We start from the raw sequence: 22,600 nt of genomic DNA, 5'->3' as shown, positions 1-22,600 counted from the left end.
GTTCTTCTCGTTACGTGTGAGGCATGATCCAAATTGGGTCCCAAACCCATCATTGAAGACACAGCATGAGGCTTCTCCATGTTGGTCAGTACTGATGTGGGTTGTGCTTGTGAAGCACGTGTGAGCTGTGATGAGGGAGCCTACATGTGCTGAGAGTATTATTAGGAATAAAAGGAAGCCTGCATTTGTCATGATGTACAAGAAAATAAGGGAAAAATTTTAGATCTAGTGTGTATACACCTGAAAGGTGGAAAAGAATACTGAAAATTCATACTACAGTAAACATACTGCCACTTTAGTGATAATTTACCTGACTACAAGTAAAAGTATTGGTGAAGAAAATGACTCAAGTTAGAGTAAATGAGTTTCTTAAGTAAAAAAAATCATTGAGTAATTACTGTGTGAGTTACTTTTGTTCTTTTCATGTCTCATTTTCACAAGCTAAAATTATGGAAATGTTCTTTATTTGACATTGCCTATATCATTGGAAACAACCTGGACAAACACACTGGATGAACGAGCCACATTTATATTTTCACTATTTCAGTCTCCAGAAACATCCAGTACCCCCAGCTCTTAAGAGTTATTCCCACCAATTCTGTATTTAGACTCTTTTTTTTTTTACTCCGTAGCAGTTATTGAAATAAATTTAGCAAAGTTGAATACTTTATTATGTATCAACTCAAAATAAAGATTTTATCAAACACATAAAATACTGTTACAGGGAAAAAATACTCAAGAACTGTAATGAGAGTAGCTGTAATTCATTTCTTTCCACCTCTGATGAAAGGTAGCCCCATATTGACCTTTGCATTTCCTAATTTCTCATAATGCATTTCAGCAGCACATAGGCTGGTACCTGGGGAAGGATTTTTTTCCCCCCCAGACATTCAGGCATCCAAACAGGAAGTGGTCCAGGAGACAAAAGAGGCTGACCTGTTAACCTGCTCTGGGTTATCCTAGATAACCTTTCCTCCATGTTAACGGTGACCTCTGCAATGTATTTCAATGGCACTTGAGTAGTTCGATTTTCCTCATGATCAAAGACAGAAAAAGGTAAAAGCTATGTAAACACGGTATATTCTGACTGTTTGGATGAGGTTTTCGCTGATCCATCTGACACTTTCATAAGGCTCTATCTGAATGGCCATTTTTCAGTTCACCCCACACATAGACACTGCTGAGATAAGTTTGCCTTGAATGGTCCTACCAGAAGCGCAAGACTGTTGGCAATGTAAGAATGGAACAGAATAGAATATAATAGAATGCTTCTTTCAGAATCACCTCGTAGACTATGTCATTTGCATGCCACCATCAAGTCAACCAAGACGGCTAAACTGGGACTGGTGTGTTGATGCTGTGTTTCTGACTGGTGCAACTAAACTGCAGGCTTAACTCCCAAATTCAGGAGCCAGAGACAGGTTACGGTAGCATGGATGCAAGAGCAGGAGACTTGTGACTAGAATAGGCCTCGAACTGTCCCTCATGAATAAAAATCAATGGTTAAATGTATTTAGTTTATGCATCGAATGAAGGAACGTGGGTAAACCCTGAAGATTCCTTATGGAACAAATTAGATGACGGGTGTTGCTCTCGACACCAAGAGGCCCTAACCAGCCATCTATCACTGTGTCGCCATCTGTGTTGTGTTACTTTAAGCCGAGCGGGCGAAGCGCCTTCATCTTGATAACCACTTGGGTCTGGAAAGGTAAAGTGTGTCCAGTCATGTTTGGCCAGAGGTCACCTAAAGGTCAACGAGGAGAGTTTAAAAATGGAGGGTTGTTGGTTTGAACTTTGAAGCATTGGGGAAAATTAAATCTATGATTGGATTGATATGATATGGGTTGGAGAATGAACACTCACTTCCCTTAGAAACTGCCGCCAACATGCCTGTGAGCAAGGCCTTGAGTTTCAAACTGCTGTGGAGTGTCCACCCAGCGGCTGTAGTTGCACTGAGGTAAACCACAATGTAAATGAGTAACTCACCTTTACAGTGGCAACTAATCCTGCTGTGGAAAATGCTGAGTTCTTAGAAAAGTTGCTTTCTCAACCACGGGCTGAAAAATAACAGTGAAGACATTATACATGGATGCTGTGAGTATTTTAACTCCTACGAAGGTGGTCTAGTTACATGGCAGGGCCGAGGGTTTTTGAACTGCTAACATGGCAGCACTGAGATGCTCCTTTTGATTCCACATTATTGGAATGATTCATCATTCTCAATGAAATAAAAGGGCCTTGACTCTGCTTATCTTAAGTTACAATGTGACCAGCTTGTATAGTTGTAATAAATTTGACATAATAAAACTGACATTCTTTTTCTAAAGTGTTTTTTTTCACTGATTTCATTTTCAATGATCAATTTCCTTAACATGTCATGCTCATCCTGTAAAAACACAATTTATTTACATTCTTTCAGTTTGTATAGATTGCGGTCACATCAAACCTATATTTATTTGTTTATTTGACTTTTTTATTTGACCAAAATAGACCTATAGGGTAACAGCTAAATACACATATTGACGTAGAATAGAATAGATAGAATCACTTTATTTTTCCATAAGGAACGTATTATGAAGAAGTTTTTTGAAGCAAATCAACGCAATGTTAAATCATGCAAAAGTAATGCACAAATGTATTGTAACGTGCATGGATGAATAAATTATACTTATAAATTGTATACACAAATTATAGTTATTCTAGTAAATTATGCTAATATATTAATACCGGTACTACAGCACTCTTATACTAAAATATTGCTACACTATTCTACTAAACAATACTACTAAGATACTACTAGTAACAAAGTAGCACTCATGCTAGAAGAGAATAGAATGGAATAGAATAGAATCGCTTTAAGATAGTACTGGCAATATACTAATACTATTGATATACTAACACTATACCTATGCTATTACACTATACTTTTATACTATCGCTATCATAGCAACCGTGGGACGGCTAATGATGTTCAATAAAGACAGTACTGCCATAAGAGCAACACTGGATCGCAGAGCACAGACGTGAGGATCACAGTTGTTTCGGGTAGGTGACAGACGTGTCTAAGAGGGGGCGTGGCTGCATTTACCGCCCGCCCACTTCAAGCAAGGTCACAAAACTTCCGGTCGTTTCGCTCCTGTCGGCTACGGAAAGTCACATCCAGGGGTTGCAACTTTTTTCAGCGCGCCCTCGTTTCATTAAAGTTGCCCCGCTCATCTGGATAAGTCATGGGGGACAAAGTCAAGTAGCAAGGCGGAGGCTGTCACCCACACAAAAGGTGCGTGGTGTTTTGGTTGTTTAAACGTTAGTTGTTACGGGGACTCTGTAATTTCCACAAGTGGTAGCTGGTGAATAGCATTAGCGGCAACCGTATGTTTCTCGCGCATGCGTCGTCAAGCGTTAGCGACCGCCCGGGGTTTCTGAGGACGACCTTCTGTTCACGTCGTCTTGCACGATTTTTTTTTTAAAACTGTAAAATGAACGGGTAGCTCAAGTTGTCAGTTAAAAGCATACGGCGTTTATTAGCTGACGAAGTCGCCTTATTCGCTCGTTCCTGCGACGCTTGGCTGTCTCTTTGAGCTGTCACCGACGTTCCGCCCGCCCTGGCGCAGTCGAAGATACGAGCCTATCGGATTCGTTAAACGTTTGATTGACACTCATTCGCATCGAGTGGAAACCTCGAACCGATGCGGTCGCGCGTTCGTCTATGTGCGGCGAGGCAGGCGTCTCTTTCCGGCGCGGTGCTCTGGGATGCTGATGCTGGGGATTCCCGCGGTCTGAAGCATCGGCTCTCCCGATATTAGTCAAGATGTTAAGTTATTGTGTCCGATTACAGCAGTCTGTTTACCTCTATCTAGGCGGCCTGCTTTTGTTCATAGCAGGGCTGCAGCAGGTGGAGGCGGCCGCCGCCGCCACAGAGATGGCCAACTTGAACTGGAAACCGTTCATCTACGGAGGGATGGCCTCGATTGTCGCAGAGTTTGGTACGTGATGCACCATAACCCGCAGACTGACGTTTTCCCGTGTGTAGACGCACCGCTCTGCAGCGTTGTGTCGTTGTATGAGAGGTAATATGAGAGTGGATTATCCCAAATTCACTGAAAACGCGACCTCATTGAAATTCTGCAGCAAAATCACCCGAATGGCAGTGGGACCGGCGTCAAATGACGAATGGACTATCTTATAGATTAATAGTGATAGACCTTTGGTGATTATATATTGTGCAGCGAATTGCAAATGATGCCTTTTAAAATATATTAAATGCATTTAAAAGTAATAATAGCTCATTTGGTATTTTCTACAAAATAACAGTCATAGCTTAATTGTGTAGTGCATTTCTTTCAAGGTTGGTTCTCCATCATGATTGTTTTATCTATCTATCTATCTATCTATCTATCTGTCTATCTGTCTATCTGTCTATCTGTCTGTCTGTCTGTCTGTTTTTCTTTCCATATTACATAAATGTACAGGTACTTTCCCCATCGACCTCACCAAGACACGGTTACAAGTCCAGGGTCAATCCCAGTACATGGAGGTCCGCTACAAGGGAATGTTCCATGCCCTTTTCAGGATCGGCAAGGAGGAGGGCATCCGGGCGCTGTATTCTGGGTACGGAGCAGTTTGTAGTTGGCAACTAAATCTAAATCCTGTGACATTAAAACAGCTTTCCAGTGTAGAGGGTGTGTGTGGGGGTGTGATATCAATGCTCTAAAGTTAAAACATGTTCAAAAAGGCACGAGAGTCTTGAAAATGAAAGCAAAGAAATTCAGAAAAACTTTCACAATTTTGAAGTACAACATAGAAATGAACATTTCAATGTTCAACCCCCTGTGAGTCCCCCTCAGATGAACCATACAATTTTTCATCCTATTATGAGTTGCTTCCAACTTTTTAAAGTTGAACTTGCCCTTATAAGTCTCACGCCTTGTAAATACATATAACAGCCTGTATCCACCAGAGACCCCTTTCAAAGAAACATGGCTACCACTAATGCTGGAAGAGAGTGCTTGGACAGCTCTGTATTAAAAGCAGGTGCTGAGTGGAGGGAGGAGATGCTCAGTAGTTATGAAATGAGACAAGTTTCACCATGAAAGAAATATTCCCCCTGCTTTTATTTATTGATATTGAGATAATCCACATTTTAAATTTCAAACAAGTCTTTTCTGTTATCAACCAAATTTATCATTCACTTTTGTTTGTTTTTGTTCCTCCTCTCTGCTTTTACAAAAAAAGATCCGGCTTTCATTTCCTCTTCTGCACCACCTCTCCTTAATCCTTATTAGTTGGTGGAATTAGATGTGGTGTTGATGAGGAGTTCACTTCAGCAAAACTTGAATTTTTTTTTGAAAGAGGAAGAGCGCTCATGGCACTAAGCTCCTAAAATAGATCCAGGTCCCTGCATTGCATTGGGTCGAGAGTACTCAAAACTTGACCTTTCCTAGAAAGACAAAATAAAAGGAAGCACTTTTTTGCAGGCGTCTGGTGGACACACAGCCTTAGTCTACTGAATGCTTACTTGCTTGGATTTAATAACAGTAGTGTTTTGCATCTCTTACTCTGTGTGTCTTTGTTTAGAGCAACTGTGTCAGTTTCCACAGTCAGTTTGCTGGATTACAGCTTATCAAAAGGGTCTCCTGTTCCCTCAGCACAAGACAGTATTTGTTCTGCACTTTACTATAGTGCTGTTTACAACAGCTTCGTGTATTCAGGTAACTGTTGCCTGATAGCAGAGGGCTCCTGGGCTCAACCCAACCCTGCTGTGAGGGAATTGCATGTTCTCTCTGTGTTAGTGAAGATTTCCCCTTGTAAATCCACTCTTCCATCATCCAAAGAAATGTGTGTTAGGTGAATCGGAGGTTTGACCGATATAGCCAATGACCTCTTACTTTGTTGTTGTGTCTGGGGCGTTGTGTGTGTATATGCAGGATACTCTCTTTTCAGGTGCTGTTGTGGTAACCAAGCCCACATTGAAAGTGCAAGCAAAAAAACAGGATCATATGTTTTGCTTTAGCTTGAGATGGTGCCAAACTTAAAACATCTTGACATTTAACTCCCGTCCATTCTCTTTGCTCTGTCACCTTGTCTTCCAAAATAGCCCACACAGTTAAACATTTGTCATACATCACATTGTATAATGTCAGCACCACATAAAGACATCATTGACAGCCCTCAGCTTGTGAACATATGTTTTAGGGGGAAACTTTACTTGTTGTCATGGCAATATCTTGCATGCTCTCCTCATTTCTATGCTGTATTTTAAGAATACACAGACATGTTTAAAAATGCATGTGATAAAATGCACCTGTAAAAGTAAGCTTTGAGACGTCTCATTTAAAATCGGAGGATGTTTTGCCCTCCGGTACCTTGAGTTACTCAAGAACTAATTTCCACTGTAGTAGAAGGGTATCTAAAGCTACATCCATGCCCCTTGACTTTTTAACTGCCCTTTGGAACCAGCAAAGATGAATCTCTGTTTGATGAGCATTGGCAGTTTTGGTCTAGTTTTTCCCCTTATCCCACCCGATTAACCCAATAGCATATGGCCGGAACTCTTGTCGAATAATTCCCCTGGCTCACGTTTCCACAGGAAGGAGAGAGTCGTAACACCAGCTTCCTTCAAACTCGTGTCGGCTGCTCTCGCTATGTTACACGCTGAAGCCTCGCATGGATTGCATTACCCTCAGGCCTCGAAGGAGACGTGGGGAGAATGCTTTCGGTTGCTTGGCTGCAGACGCCCGGATGGGCCAGAGGGGTCGCTGGAGAACGACGAGTCCCCGAACACTACACTGATCTACATCCACTATCCCTCGGGTAAGGGTGGCCTAATGAATGCCTTACCCCATGGATGCCCCGACCGTGACCGGTTACGGCGAGACTGGGATATGAACTTCCCAGCCACATGACATGTGGATAGAAGGAAGGGCGGTTTATTCCGCTCAGCCATCAGAGCAGCCTGGTCTTGGCATTTTTAATGGTTTTTTTTTTTCAAATATATGAAAAAACTCTGGCATTTCTGTTTTAATTGATGAACATTCATAATCATCCACAAAAAATTTGATAGTGAGGGGATGGAGTCTAATGGCGTGACATGCTGTATTGCTTGCCTTTATTTATTTGTGTCTTCTCTAAGCCTAAGAACAAAATGGATTCTTATTTTAACTGTATTTGTCACCTAACGTCAGCACGGTGGCGCAGTGGTTAGCACAGTCGCCTCACAGCAAGAAGGTGCTGGGTTTGAGCCCTGGGGTAGTTCAACCGTGGGGGTCGTCCCAGGTCGTCCTCTGTGTGCAGTTTGCATGTTCTCCCCGTGTCTGCGTGGGTTTCCTCTGGGGGCTCCGGTTTCCCACAGTCCAAAGACATGTAGGGCAGGTGAATCGGCCATGCTAAATTGTCCCTAGGTGTGTGCGTGTGTGTGTGTGTGTGTGTGTGTGTGTGTGTGTGTGTGTGTGTGTGTGTGTGTGTGTGTGTGTGTGTGTGTGTTTGTACCCTGTGTGATGGCCTGGTGGCTTGTCCAGGGTGTCTCCCCGCCTGCCGCCCAGTGACTGCTGGGATAGGCTCCAGCATCCCTGCGACCCTGAGAGCAGGATAAACGGTTCGGTTAATGGATGGATAGACACCTAACAAAGACTTAAATAGGAATGGGTCAATTCAAACAAAACAACAGACCTGTGTTCAATCTGAATAAATCATGGGGGTAGATCAAGAAAAACAGTGTATTTCATTTTATATAGAAATCTCACTCTGCATGTGTATGTAAGGTGTATGTATAGTTAGAATTCTCATTCTCAACCATCTACTACTACTACTACTACTACTACTACTACTACTACTACTACTTTTGGCTGCTCCTGTTAGGGGTCACCACAGCGGGTCATCCGTTTCCATCTCTTCCTAACCTGCTGCACATCCTTCCCAGCTCGGTTCCTCTGTCTAGCCAATTGGTACAAGTCCTTTTCTGCTTCCTTAGTGTCGTTCTCCTTCCTTAGTGTTGAACCTCATTCTTAACCGTAAATATCTTTATGTTTACACAGTAGTGGTTAAAACAGTTTGATTCCGTCTGTTTTTATTAAACCCATGCTAAAAGTTTGTCCTAACACCTTGTTTTCTAATATGAAACTTAAATAACTGCTTAAATGTATGGGTTTGTCAAGATGATTTGGGTAGTGTAGCTCAGGTTGTAGTTTCCAGTAAATGTGGCCACTGTTTAGAGGGGACCATCTCTAGAATATACAGCATAACTGTAGAGCTGGGTAATATATGGCCTGATATGGATATGGTGACTAGATGTGGTCTTGGTAATATGGTGATATAACTTAAATGTTGTCATTCCCTGATCTTAAAGGTTGCATCACAGTAAAGTGAGACAGATTTTTTTAACTTATTCCACTGTTTTAGTGGAGTGAAATGAACAATGAATGTCTCCATCTGCTTGGTCATCATATCCATATTATTAATGATCATTTTATAATTGTTATTTTGTTTAAAAATGTTATTAAAGCAGTAATAGGCATCCACAAAATATTGTCACATAAATGGCGTAGAGGTAATAAGATATTTGATTCTGTCAGTATTGCTCAGCCCTAAAGGTAGGTAGCAAGGACCTCAGCTTATTTATAGTGGTGTCAGGTTTTGGGCAGAGGAAGCAAAATTTTGAGAAATGCAAGTTCTTTTTAAAATATTGTTTTGTCACTGGACATGGCAAGTGGTGCTGACGAGGACAGCCTTGGTCTTTTAAAAGATGGGTTTGGTTTATATGGGCAATAAACGATGCAGTGACATGGAGCAGGGAGGCTTTCATGTTGCAGCAAGTTATTCAAAGGAGGACAGATGTACATTTCCCTCTCTCTCGCATTGAAGCTGGTTTTAATGGTGAAACCAATGAGAGATAGTAGTTTTATTGTCAAAAGTCCAGTCAAAAGTATCTCTTCAAATTCTCTTCACAGAATCTCCCCAGCCCTCCTGAGGCAAGCCTCATATGGGACCATCAAGATAGGAACATACAACACTTTGAAGAGACTGTTTGTCAGTCGGCCAGAAGGTAGGTTTACCTTACATCGCCTCACTTCCCACACCGAGCCCTGAGTGCCTCTTTTCAAACTGCTCTCATCATCATCATCAGAAATTAACATCTTGTCTTTAGGGGAGAAAACTAACATTGTGTACATTCTACTAGAGGTTTCACAGACTAGTCGACTAGTCAACCATCAAAACCACTAGTCGACACTGTGCATAGTTGTAGACTAGTCGTTCCATTTGTGGTTTTAGCACTGCAGTAATAAAGCAGTGGCAATGCAGCTACAGCAGATATGGAGCTGGGGGCGCCGTGGTTCCAACATATAGATTTGTTGGCACAATCATGTTCTACGTTATGCCATGTTAGATAAGCAGAATTTAAGGAATTTAGAGAAGAAAAGACTCCCGCTATCCCTATATTTCGGTTTAATGAGTAACCTTGTTAACTGGTGACTTTAGTGATGGTAGCTGTTGAAAACACAAACAGAACACATAGTGTCCTCCTAAAAGCCTTTAATTTTACCTCAATCAATTTTGAATACACACTCATCTGTGTTTAACATCTACGCTAACCATTTACCTAAGTTGATTTGTGCTCAGCAAGATTCACTCAACTCTCATAACGTTTTCTATAATGTGGGAAACAAACTGCAGCTGGCAGTGCAGCTGTGTTCTATACTGTTATCCTCAATCGGAACCTGACCCATAGTCAGTCATTTAACATGTAACATTATAATGTCAGATACCTCATTTAGATGCTAGCTGCTCTGCTAATCTATGTTTTTCCCCCCACATTAAAAGTAACTTCAAGAAATGTGAACTCTTGTTGGTGATATGATTTAATTTACACAATGTAGGACAAAAAGGACGAGACGAATATAAAATGTGCTGAACATTAAATTTAAGATATTTTAAGGCTTTTAGGCTTTTTAACAGCTGCCTTCACTACCACAACTACAGATGCACTTGACTGAAAGTCAACAGTTAACACGGTCAGTAGCAAACAAAAACTCCTGCAAGAAAGCAGTCACGTTGTTACTGCAGTCAAACAGTATCTTCAGCTTGCTGGGGGTTGAGTCCAATCTGCGTTTTCGTGGATTATATTCAACATTTCTATGGTTCAGTCTGTAGTCCCCACATGCTTCAATAAGGCCACCATTGTCCCAGTTCCCAAGTAAGCCTAGGTAACCTGCCTCAACGACTACCGCACTGTAGCAGTCACATCAGTCATCATGTAGTGCTTCGCGTGGCTGGTCAAGACCCACACCACTTCATCACTACCTGATATGCTGATCCCACTGCAGTTTGCCTACAGACCAAACTGATCCACTGATGATGCCATTGCCACCATGCTGCGCTCCGCCCTTTCCTGTCTGGACAAGAGGAACACATATGTGAGAGTTCTGTTCATTGATTACAGCTCAGTGTTCAACACTATTGTGCTCTCAAAGCTTGACACTACTCTCAGGGGCCTGGGACTCAGCACCTACCTCTGCAACTGGATACTGGAGTTTCTGACAGGCAGACCTCGGGTGGTGAGGATGGGCAGCATCACCTCCTCCTCTTTAATCCTGAACACCAGTGTCCCACAGGGCTGTGTGCTAAGCCCGCTCCTGTACTCCCTGATCACCCACGACTGTGGTTCACTACAGCTCTAATTCCATTGTCAAGTTTGCTGATGACACCGCCGTCCTCACCCTCATCACAGTGACGAGATGGCCTACAGGGAAGAGGTGAGAGCCCTAGTGAGCCGGTGCCAGGATAACAACCTCTCCTTCAACATCAGCAAACCAAAGAGATGATCGTGGACTTCAGGAGACAATAGGAGGGTGTGCACGCTCCCAACCACATCAATGGCTCACCAGTGGAAAGGGTCAGCAGCTTGAAGTTCCTCGGTGTCCACATCACTGAGGAACTTGTCTTGGTTCCTTCATTGGGACATTGTATCAATACAGCACACCAGCGACTATTCTTCCTACAGAGGCTGAGGAAATTTGGCATGGCCCCACGGATCCTTACTAACTTTACTGATGCACCATTGACAGCATCCTGACTGCCTGCATCACTGCCTGGTATGGTAGCTGCTCTGAACCTTAATCACAAAGCTCTGCAGAGGGTGAAAATGGCAAAGTACATCACAGACAGTGATCTGCCCACCATGCAGGACCATTATACCCAGAGGTACCTGAAGATGGCCGGCAAAATAATCAGAAACCCCAGCCACCCCAGACACAAACTGTTCTCTCTACTCCTGTCTGGCAAGAGGTACCGGAGCATCAAGTCTCGGACCAACAGGTTTCAGGACAGCTTCTCTCCCCGGGCCATAAGACTCTTAAACTGATCACTCATTGCTATTTGCACAGATTTTATTGTTTTATGTCTTACAGCTTCATTGATCTGCTATTTTCACTTTTAATGTTACAATACCTGTTCATTATGGTTACTGTTACTGACTGCACAATCTGGCATCTGCACAAATGAACTGTTTACAATAACATTGCATATGTCACTTTACTATTGTACAGACATTATCTGTTGTAGCACACCATCCAACAAGTACATCAAATATCTGCTCTGTTGTACGTATGTTATATGTACATATGGCCCTGTGATGGTCTTCCCACCTGCTGCCCAATGACTGCTGGGATAGGCTCCAGCATCCTGTGACACCAATTGGGATAAGCGGCTTGGAAAATGGATGGATGGATGGATGTTGTACATATTTTTGTATGAGTTTTGTACACATCCTGTTCTTGCACTTTGACTTCTCTAAGTACTTATATTTCCCACTTGTGTGTTGAGCCAGCAAAACTGTTACAGCTTGCATTTCCGGTTCTGGTTGCCAGCTGCGGTATGTTTGTTTGTGGCTCTGCTTGTGCCTAGTTCACACTACATGATTCTAGCCCTGATTTTCCACTCCCCAACAGTTTTTGGGGATCGCCAACAAAAGCCCCCAGATCAGAGGCAAATCTGCGTTGGCTCGGTGCTCACAAATTGGTGCTCGATCGCTATGTATGAACTGATCAAAGAAGCTAGCCGAGTGGCTCACCGACGAATCACAGACACAATTCATATCTGGATCGGTCTGGGAGTCCAAATCCTGTAGTATGAAACATGTTGTGGCATGTGACATGTGACTGGCAATGAAGGCGGTGATGAGCTACAGTCAATGATCAGTATAAAAGCCAGTAAAATCCAGTCTATACTTAATCAGTTTTGTTTACATTATCAGTATTTGATTTACTTTTTTATATAGGTGGATTGTTGTTTATTTTTCCATTGTAGTGAAATTGCTACATTGTTGCTTTTTTGATTGTCACACAAGTTTGTATTTATATTACTAATGTTTACTGTTACCTTTTCAATATATGTTTGCAACAAAGTTTACAAAAAGTAGTCTGTCTGAACATGCAATTGAAACAATTACATCATAAAGTATATGCAACTGTATCTTGACTATACAAGACATTCTATACCAAAGGTGTTGAATCAATAAGAGAACCACAATAGTAATAATCTTTATTTGTATAGCAGTGTTCAAAACACAGTCCTTAAAAGGCAATGCAATACAAAATGTGAAAAAACATGGAAACACACAGATATCTACAAGAAAAAAATGTATGAAATGCATCTCTGCAGAACAGACAATCCTTGCTGCCCGCATCCCAATCCATTCTCGTCACCCATTTTCTTTTCTTTCTCTTCTTTGTTTTATCACTGCAAATCAGTGCACAAACAACTTGGAGCACTTTTTTCTGGCAGACATCCATTTTTGGAAGAAAAAATCCTGCGCAAGGTATCCTTGTCACTTATCGCATGTGTTTTTGGGACAAAATGTAGTTTGGAGGCCAGACAGACTCATCGGGATTCCTCCTGGTGAAAGATCTTGTAGTGTGTGCCCCCCCCCCCCATCGCCGTTCAGTCATGTAGTGTGAAAACCACGACTTAAAGATTCCTGATTACAAGACAACAAGTTGTGTAGTGTGAAAAACACAGCAATCTGATGACTTTGAAAGTTGTGTAGTGTGAACTTGGCATTACTTTTAAATTTTAACAAATTTTAACGATTCCTTGAGACCTTTGAATTATTTTAATTGATTTTATGGTTTGCCTATTTTATGGATTTTTACCTGATCATCGATTGTTGCACTGACTCCCTGCACTCCTGGTGAGAACTGTTGGGACTCGACCCTCAGCTGACGCAGCTAATGGCAAAAGGAGCTAACTTTCTTTTCTTTGAATACCTGTCAACTGGTTTGATATTACTATGCCTTGCAAGGACTGCATGTAACATGTAACATAACTAACCTCAAGGATGATAACTGATGGCTCTTAGATGAACTGCAAAAAAAAAGGATTCTTTTATTCGATTTTAATGACACCACAGCCTCACAATCCAAAACGATCTCAATTGACCCTTCACTAAGGCCCACCCCCTTTAGTTACTGTTGCTAAGTCCATCAAGCTTTAACATTATTTTACTGTTAATAAAAGTAATTACTTGCCTTGGAGCAGACAAAGCTGTGCTTGATGATCTTTAAGGGGTTCAACTGGATTTGAGGACATCCACATAGCTTCATCCAAAGCGTACACTTTTCAGGGTTTGATTTTGGTTTTGGAAAGGAAAAAAAACATACATCTCCTTCCAACCTCTCCGGGTAACGAGTGTCACTGTTACAAGTACCCCAGGCATGTTTAACCATAACTAGCTAAAAGTCCACAAAACCAGCTCGAAAATGAAGAAAATCTGAAACTTTTGCATTTGAGTCAACGGAGCACCACCATGAAAGTGTCGGACCTCTGTCAGAGCCTGTCCTATGCTGCGCTGTGACTGGCTAGTCTACGTTTTGGGGCGTGGCTTAGCAAAGGGTTAATTAAGAACTAAGCCATCTCCAACACCATCCTTTGGGACCTATCATCTCATTCATTGCTGGCCCTCCTACTCTCTTCCCAGCTTACAGGCTACCTGGTCAGAGATGGTATAGTCAGACATGGCAAGACAGAAAGACCTCAAGCTCAGCCAAACTCCAATTTATTGCCTCTGCCCATAAACCTCTCATGTCATTTTACCACACTACTGGCTGATGCCATGGTTCACCTTGCTGATGCCCCCGTGGCCTATGCTGTTCCCGTGGCTAATGTTGCCCCTTCCCACATGGAACTGGTCCGTGCTCCAGCTGGGACCACTCCTGCTGCAACGGCTGTCCTGGCTGCTGCGGTTGCTGACCCATCTCCCGCTGCTGCCACCACCACAGGTCCCTCTGCACCATCCTCACCAGCATTCGGGCAGGTTGGTCACTCCTGGTCCCAATGCCGCTTCCTCAGGCCAACAACATTCATCCCCTCCCAAGACTGTCCCTGGCAGTGCTGTTAATCAGTCACCCACTCCTTTCCCTCCCACTACCTTGATCATTGAGGAGCAGTTCAAAACATTCATTTCATAAATGCAGTCACTGCTGATTTCCTGGAGCCACTACTCCTGACTTCTTGGAGAAACTTCCAGGATTCGGGATTAATATCCAACAGTTTTGAGAGTAATAGTCCATGTCCAATGACACTATCAGTCTGCAGTCCAAGCTGACGAAAGGTGATCTTATCCATCTTTTTAATCTCCTCAACAGTTGTGGAAAAACCGTGTTTATTTCTGGCTGGATTCCCACAGTGGGTCGCCATGTGGGCTGTTTTAGCAGAATTTTCAGCCTTCATACCTGGCTCCAGTCCATGAGTATAGCACACAACATTGGGTTTTATTTACAACTTTAACTTGTTCTGGGAGCACTCCTCTCTGTGTAGAAGAGACAGTCTTCACCTGAACATGCTAGGTAGTTGCATGCTTGCTGCTAATTTGCAGCATGCTGTTCTGTCCCCCACACGTGATTTAATATTTACATCTCACACGTCTTCCTGAACCCTCTTCTTCCCCTTTGCCCAAAATGACTGTCACATCCTTTGCTCACAATGGTTCCCCCTTGTCATATGATCACACTACTGTTCGACCTCCTCCCATTCCAGACTGTATTACTAACAGACATCATTACCCTCACCGTCACCACAACAAACGGCATGTGAATCATTCCGATCTCTGTCCCCTTCCTCAGTCTTTACAATCTATCACAAAGTAGCATCATCTAAAACTGGTTTTGTTCAACACTCGTTCACTCAATAACAAAAGCCTCATTCTGAATGAAGTAATAACTGATAGTAATCTTGATTTTCTCTGCCTCACTGAAACCTGGCATTAACCCCTGGACTATTTCTCACTAAACCAGAGCACACCTACAGGATTCACATACATTGATAAACCTCGTCTTGAGGGGTGGGGTGGTGGTTTTGCTGCTCTTTACGGGAAGGACATTAAAACAACCACCATTTCCATTCCTACCTCAATCAAATACAGCACCATCGTGCCTGTTCTCAAAAAACCTTCCGTTCTTCTCCTGGGTAATTTTGATATCCATATTGATGACTTGGACTGTAAATCTGCCATAGAATTCCTGGAACTGCTACAATGCTTCAACTTCACAACATATCAACTTCCCCGCCTCACAGCCATGGTCACATCCTGGATTCGGTCTGCTCCACTGGTCTCGCAATACATCAACTCTCCAGCCTCAACCTCAATATCTCTGACCACCTGGCAGTCACCATGGACATTGACATCCCTATCCCATTCCCAAAAGTCAAATACATAATATCCTTAAGAAATCTCAGATCTGTCTCCCCCTCAGCTCTTTCTGCCTCTCTTGCCAGTAAAATGTCTGCCTTTCCTCCCCTGCTGCCTGATATTCCCTCTGATCATGTCAGTACTTATGACACTCTCCTCCTGTCTTGATCAGCTGCCCCCCACTAAAACCAAAACAGTCTCATTCACATACTCAGCTCCCTGGTATACTCCTGAACTCCATCAAATGAAGTCCTGTAAGCGCCAGTTCAAATGACTTTACAAGAAAACTGGTTTAACAGTCCAGCTTCAAGCCTACTCAGACTACCTTCAGCAATACAAAAATGCTCTCATCACATCTCAATCCACCTCCTACTCACACCTCATACACTGTGGCTCCACCAACCCCAAGGCTCTTTCCACAATAAACAGACTTCTCAGACCCAGTGACAATACCTCCAATTCATTCACAGTTAACAAGTGCAACTCTTTCCTTTAATTTTTCCAAGTTAAAATTGACACTATCTACAGCAACCTGACCACCTCCCCATCCGTGTCCCCCCTTTACCACTCAGCCCCTGTCAAAGTTCTCCCATGTCCCCAATTGGAGCTATCCAACCTTACAGTAGGAATGAGAAGCTCCACTTGTCTTCTGGATCCCATCCCATACAATCTTGTTAAGGACTGCCTCCCAGCTATCTCCTCAATCATCACAAAAATCCTTAACTCCTGCTCCAGCTGTGGTTCAATTCCCCATACACATAAACTGGCTGCTGTCACCCCATCCTTAAAAAACCTGGACTCAACCCTGATATCATGAGCAAATTCCAGCCCATCTACAATCTCCCCTTTCTGTCAAAAATAATGGAATGTGTTGTCGCCTCCCAACTCAAAGCTCACCTCATCTCCAATGACCTGTTCGAACCATTTCAATCTGGTTTCTTTTCACAGCACAGAAACCAACGACCTCCTCCTCTCCTCAGACTCTGGCTTCCCCATCATTCTCATCCTCCTCGACCTCACTGCAGCTTTCGACACCTTCAACACCATTCTTCTCTCCTGTCATGATTCCTCCCTCAACATCACTGGTACTGCCCTCTCCTGGCTAAAGTTATATATCACAAACCTTTGTGATATAATCACCAGAACTGCCTTTTTCCACCTAAAAAAACATAGTTCATCTCCGCCCATAACTCTCCTTCTCTGCTGCAGAAACTTTGATCCATGGCTTTATCACATCCAGAATTGACTATTGCAACAGCATTCACTATGGCTCATAATCCAAAGTCCTAAACAAACTCCAATACATCCAGAACTCTGCTGCTCGCCTGCTCACCCACTCACACTCCCATGACCACATCGCTCCGTTTCTCCAGAACCTCCACTGGCTCCCTGTCACACAACGGATCCACTTAAAGTCCTTCTGCTCACTCATGAAGCCCTCCATAATGAGGTCCTCTCCTACCTCACCGACTTGCTCCACTACCATACTCCTTCCTGCAGCTTTCGTTTCTCCAACGCCAACCTTCTTTCTCCACCACACAGAGCCAAGTGTCAGGCATGGGGCAACAGAGCCTTCCAATAGCTGCCCCCTCCTTCTGGAACTTCCTCCCTAAATACATCAGAGACTGCACTGATCTGTCTACGTTCAAATCATTAATCAAAACTCGCCTTTTTAGAATTGCTTTTAATGTATGATTAATGTTGTGTGTTACATGTTTTTCGTGTGTTGCTGTTGTTTCTTGTCTTTCGTAAAGCGTCTTTGTATATCTTGAAAAGCACTATACAAATAAAATGTAATTATAGTTATTATTATTGTTGTTGTTATTATTGTTATTAAAACAAGCTTGCTTTCATATATGACATATAAACTTCAAACTTGGAGCTTGAACTTGAACGTATAGTTAACAGTGTCTCTCATCTCGTTCCTTACAGATGAGACCATGGTCATCAATGTCTTCTGTGGGGTGGTTTCTGGGGTACTGTCTTCCTCCCTGGCCAACCCTACAGACGTCCTCAAGGTGATTCTCACATTCCTGCTATGTTTATTGGTACACAGGACCTGATGGAACTATCCTTAAGTTCAAAACAAGGGCCAGCACATTTGCAGAACTGGTCAAGATGTGAGGGTAGGCTGTTTTTTTTGTTGTAATTTGAGTTGTTTGTTCTTACCTCTGCCCTGAATGTCTACCCAATGTTGCTTCAGATTAGAATGCAGGCCCAGGGAAGCCTGCTGCAGGGCAGCATGATGTCAAACTTCATCAACATCTACCAGACAGAGGGCACCAAGGGACTTTGGAGGGTAAATCAATTACTCTGCATTAGGATTTTCATGTGTGTGTGTGTGTGTGTGTTTGAATGGTGTGCGTTTGTGTTTGCTTGATGGTTGTGTATGTGTGTCTGCAGTGAATGTGTTTGAGAATATGTAACAACTTTTGTGTGTGTGTGCATTCTGGAAATTAGTATTTTGTGAATGTGGGCATATGGGGGGGGCGGATAATCTTGTCAAAGCAAGTCTTCTCTTTGTAAAGTACTTAAAAAGATATTGTGCGATAAACATTTCTTCTGTGAATGTTTCCTGAATTAAGTTCTTTTTCAGTGATACCTGTGTAGGAAAGAAACACAACGTATGACAGATAACTACAGCCTATGTTATATTTAGCATCCTTTCATCCTATCTGTCAGCTGAGCTTTGTTTTCAAAATGCTTCAATCAGAATCATGAACCTTGCACTGTTCTTCCCAGGGTGTCATCCCCACAGCCCAGCGAGCGGCCATCGTCGTTGGGGTTGAACTTCCTGTTTATGACATCACAAAGAAGCACCTCATTCGCTCCGGTCTCATGGGAGACACTATTCTAGCACATTTCATGTAAGTTGTTTCTGTTTTGTTTTTTTTGTGTAATCGGTGTCCAATTTACAGCCCAGTTTATTTGGTGTAACTGTTTGGTATAAGATGTATTACACAGTAACCCTGTCAACATTTAGTTTAGCCGCCTTGCTATTGGTTCAAAATTAATAGATTTATAGTGGAACTTCATAGTTAACATAAAGGTAAGCAGTATTCACTGGATTTAAGCTTCGTGATTGCCTTTGGACAGTTAATAAGGGTATTTTATATATATATATATATATATATAAATAAACTGCATGTCTGCAGTGTCTGAATATTTGACTAAAATCCCTGTTGTAGTTCAAAATGTTAGCATGTTAAAAGACACAAACACAACAGCCCCATAAAATAAATGTTCTCCCCTGTTGATCAATGTTTGTGATTGATAACCATCACAACATCATTGAAAAGAACTGGAGTCAGTGTTTTAGCCTTGGTTTTGCAGCCCTTTTTTTCTTTTTCTTTTTTTACAATTTCACTTCATCCTAGAGTAGTTGATCACTACAACCTTCCTGATGAGCTTCATTTACTCATGCTTGGATCCATTTTGGAAAAAAAAAATTGCAAAGAGATTGTCACCATTTCCTAAATAAAGATTTCAACTTCAGGGCATCTGGGTAGCGTGGCAGTCTATTCCGTTGCCTACCAACACGGGGCTCGCCAGTTCGAATCCCCGTGTTACCTCCAGCTTGGTCGGCCGTCCGCACAGACACAATTGGCCGTGTCTGCAGGTGGGAAGTCAGATGTGGGTATGTGTCCTGGTCGTTGCACTAGCGCCTCCTGTGGTCGGCCGGGGCGTCTGTTCGAGGGGAGGGGGAACTGGGGGGAATAGCGTGATCCTCCCATGCGCTACGTCTCCCTGGTGAAACTCCTCACTGTCAGGTGAAAAGAAGCAGCTGGTGACTCCACACGTATTGGAGGAGGCATGTGTGATAGTCTGCAGCCCTCCCTGGATTGGCAGAGGGGCTGGAGCAGCGATCGGAACGGCTCGGAAGAGTGGGGTAATTGGCCGAATACAAATGGGGAGAAAAGGGGGGGGGGATTCAACTTCAGAAGCAGAGCGTTGTTTTTAGCATAGATTTAGAGATGATTTCAAACTTAAACTGTAACCTGTATGAAAAATTACTGTCATGGATCAAGGGCTCCCTTTATCAAAATAAATTCCACCTAGTCATGGTATCCTTGACTAGGCTGAACTAGAACGTATGTGTTCACTCTCACCCTCATTATCGTTCCCCTCTGTAGAGGGAGCACTTGATCCATGATTGTAGTGAGACCGGATACCTAGTCAAGGTATCCTTGACTACCTAGTGAGTACCAGTCTCATGAAGGTGGTTATAAACCTGTTCTCTCCACCTAGCTTGCAAAAATAAGCGTTCTCTTAGCATAGAACCTATTTCTCTTATAAAATGAATTACAGAAAGATGAAATGTTAAGGTGTTTCCTTCTTACTCTGTTCATTGAAGACATCTGAGATTGAAAAACCTAGTTATGCGAGATCAGGTTTGCTCGCTAACCCTTTATGAGATGAGCCTAAGGCCTTTAGCATATGCTTTGTTATGATGTTGTCCATAGTTCCAGTTTCACTTGTGGGCTGGCGGGGGCACTGGCATCCAACCCTGTGGACGTGGTCCGGACCCGAATGATGAACCAACGGGTTATCTCCGGGAGCCCCATGTACAGGGGAACGCTGGACGGAGTAATGCAGACGTGGAAAAATGAGGGATTCTTTGCTCTCTACAAAGGCTTCTGGCCTAACTGGCTCAGATTGGGGCCATGGAACATCATTGTATCCTTTTCAATGTACAGAGTCCCAAATGTGGTTCAGCACACTGGGGAATGGAGTGTGTGAAAAATCAACCTTATGTTTACTTTCAGGTCTTCCAAGTTTGGGGAAATATTTTGCACCATTCAGACAACCACAGACACTAATTTTATGAAGTTGTGGACCTGCTAGCCCAGTGGGTAGACTGTGGTATTAACACTCATCTCCATTACTGTGATATTTGTTAAAGGCCGTCGTTTTGACCGTTTTGGATTTTCAAAGTTTAATAACTTTGTGAAAAACAAAAAGACACAGACCTGCCGCTCCCTGAATACTCCTAAAATTGCATATATTGACATTAAAATTAGTTTTAGATCAATTGCAAAAAAGTAGTTATGATAAGATCTACCTAAAATGACCATGAGCCGTCAAAAAGACCGCTCGTAATTTGCGTGTGATTGTGCGCATCATGTCACTATTTACGACGTGTGTTGGTTGCATCATTTCCTTCGCGAAGTTCATTGCTCTGTCCTAGAAACACACTAGTGTTCTCCAGTGCAGAGTAATAGTCTAAATTTGATTTTTGATTATTGCCAACATGTCTGGTTATAGACGCCGTTTCAGATGCACCACGACTACCACCAAGGCGTTGCAGTATTTACAGGTGTTGGACAGCAGCCATTTTAAATTATTTGAAAAATAGTATTAAAGTTGTTAAAATGTTAATTTTGGTGTCAGTCGTTTCTTAAAAGACATACTAACGTACTTCAAAAACCACATCCAAGGATGCAGGGTAGCACTCACCAGTTTGAAAAAGGACAGGGACACTGCCTCATTTTCACTAATTTATTTTGGCCAGCAAAACATGCTAACGTTTCGGCCTACTGCAACAGGCCTTCATCAGAACATGAGTGTAACTAATGGCATTTAATCCATATATCATATGGATCACGCCATACACATATCCTATGGATCACATTACACTCATGCTCTGATGAAGGCCTGTTGCAGTAGGCCGAGACGTTAGCATGTTTTGCTGGCCAAAATAAATTGGTGAACATGAGGCACTGTCCCTGTCCTTATTCAAACTGGTGAGTGCTACCCTACATCCTTGGATGTGGTTTTTGAAATATATGTTTTTTGGGTTTAGCACCACAGTAAGAGTTTTTTTGGGGAGGCGCATCCAAGTCCTCCACTACAACATACTAACATATGTAATGCATTAATATCTCAATTGGGTATTTATCTTGACAGAATATAGTGTTTAAAAACTGAAGCGGTCAAAATGACCGCCCATGGTTGTTCTAGTACTTTTTAAGTTCCGGTCGTCATTTGGGACACTTTCAATATTTATTTTCAGTTCATTTCTCACATTCCACGTTTTATAGGTCTTGTTACGTATGTTAGATTGGCAATATGTGTTTTCCATTATGTTTTTCAGGTAATATTTTCACTTTTTCAATTTTGCTATTCAGGTTCAACCATGTCTCTCTGAAGTTTAGATTGTTTAAAAATAGTATTATAGTTGTTAAAATGTTCATTTTGGTGTCAGTCGTTTCCTAACAGATATACTAACATACGCAGTGTATTAATATGTCAACTGGGTATTTATCTTGACAGAATATAGAGCTTAAAAACCGCGGGTAGTCATTTTGACTGTTTTAGGTAGGAGTGAAATCCTGTTCTTTCTGGTGTTAAGTGCTGCTCATTGAACTTATGTGTCCCACATGTCCCGATGGCCACATTCCCAGTAAAGAACGCTCAGTCATGTATTATTGCAGAGGTCAGTGGAGGAACTCAAACCTGTCAACACACCGCCAATAAGATTGCCCTTAACAGAACACCCAGTTCTTCATCACCTTTGAGCAGCTGAAGAAGCTCCCATTTTAACCCGAGCAGGAAGCAAGACTGTCTGACAACCAGACCACGTGTGAGTCGGGTGGGGGTCATGGGTGGAGTCAACGTGGGAAAAATCCCTTGCCCTTTTGACCTCTTTAAGTTCACAACCTTTCCCAAAGTCACACCATTGATGCGTCTTCGCACACTCAATCGTATATTGCTTTTATCTTGATTGTTTTTTTTTTCTAAACATATTTATTGTTGTTGGTTTTTGCTGTTGTTTTTAAGAATGTTGCTTTTGTCATCACGCTTGCCCTCAACTGCCCTTGATGAAAGCTTTCAGGCAGCTAAATGTTTGGTGGTAGCAGAGGAAACCCAGTTCAGTCATGATATATGAACTGGACACAGCAGCTTCAGCTAGCTGTCATGTCT

The 22,600-nt window shown here is 42.5% G+C and overlaps 1 protein-coding gene across 1 annotated transcript; it reads left to right on the top strand.

The window, feature by feature from the left end:
• Positions 1 to 3,154: 3,154 nt before the first annotated feature.
• On the top strand, positions 3,155 to 22,532 carry slc25a14 (solute carrier family 25 member 14). The gene is made up of 9 exons (XM_056285266.1): positions 3,155 to 3,277; positions 3,858 to 3,983; positions 4,470 to 4,608; positions 8,943 to 9,037; positions 17,609 to 17,694; positions 17,880 to 17,975; positions 18,419 to 18,543; positions 20,140 to 20,353; positions 22,178 to 22,532. The coding sequence occupies exons 2-9, from the start codon at positions 3,920 to 3,922 to the stop codon at positions 22,217 to 22,219; spliced, it is 861 nt and encodes a 286-aa protein (XP_056141241.1). The 5' UTR covers positions 3,155 to 3,277; positions 3,858 to 3,919; the 3' UTR covers positions 22,220 to 22,532.
• Positions 22,533 to 22,600: the final 68 nt, after the last annotated feature.

Source organism: Lampris incognitus, chromosome 8, assembly GCF_029633865.1.
Source record: "Lampris incognitus isolate fLamInc1 chromosome 8, fLamInc1.hap2, whole genome shotgun sequence".
Lineage (NCBI taxonomy): Eukaryota > Metazoa > Chordata > Actinopteri > Lampriformes > Lampridae > Lampris > Lampris incognitus.
Note: the sequence above shows the minus strand (reverse complement) of the source record. Positions and strands in the feature narration are given on the sequence as shown.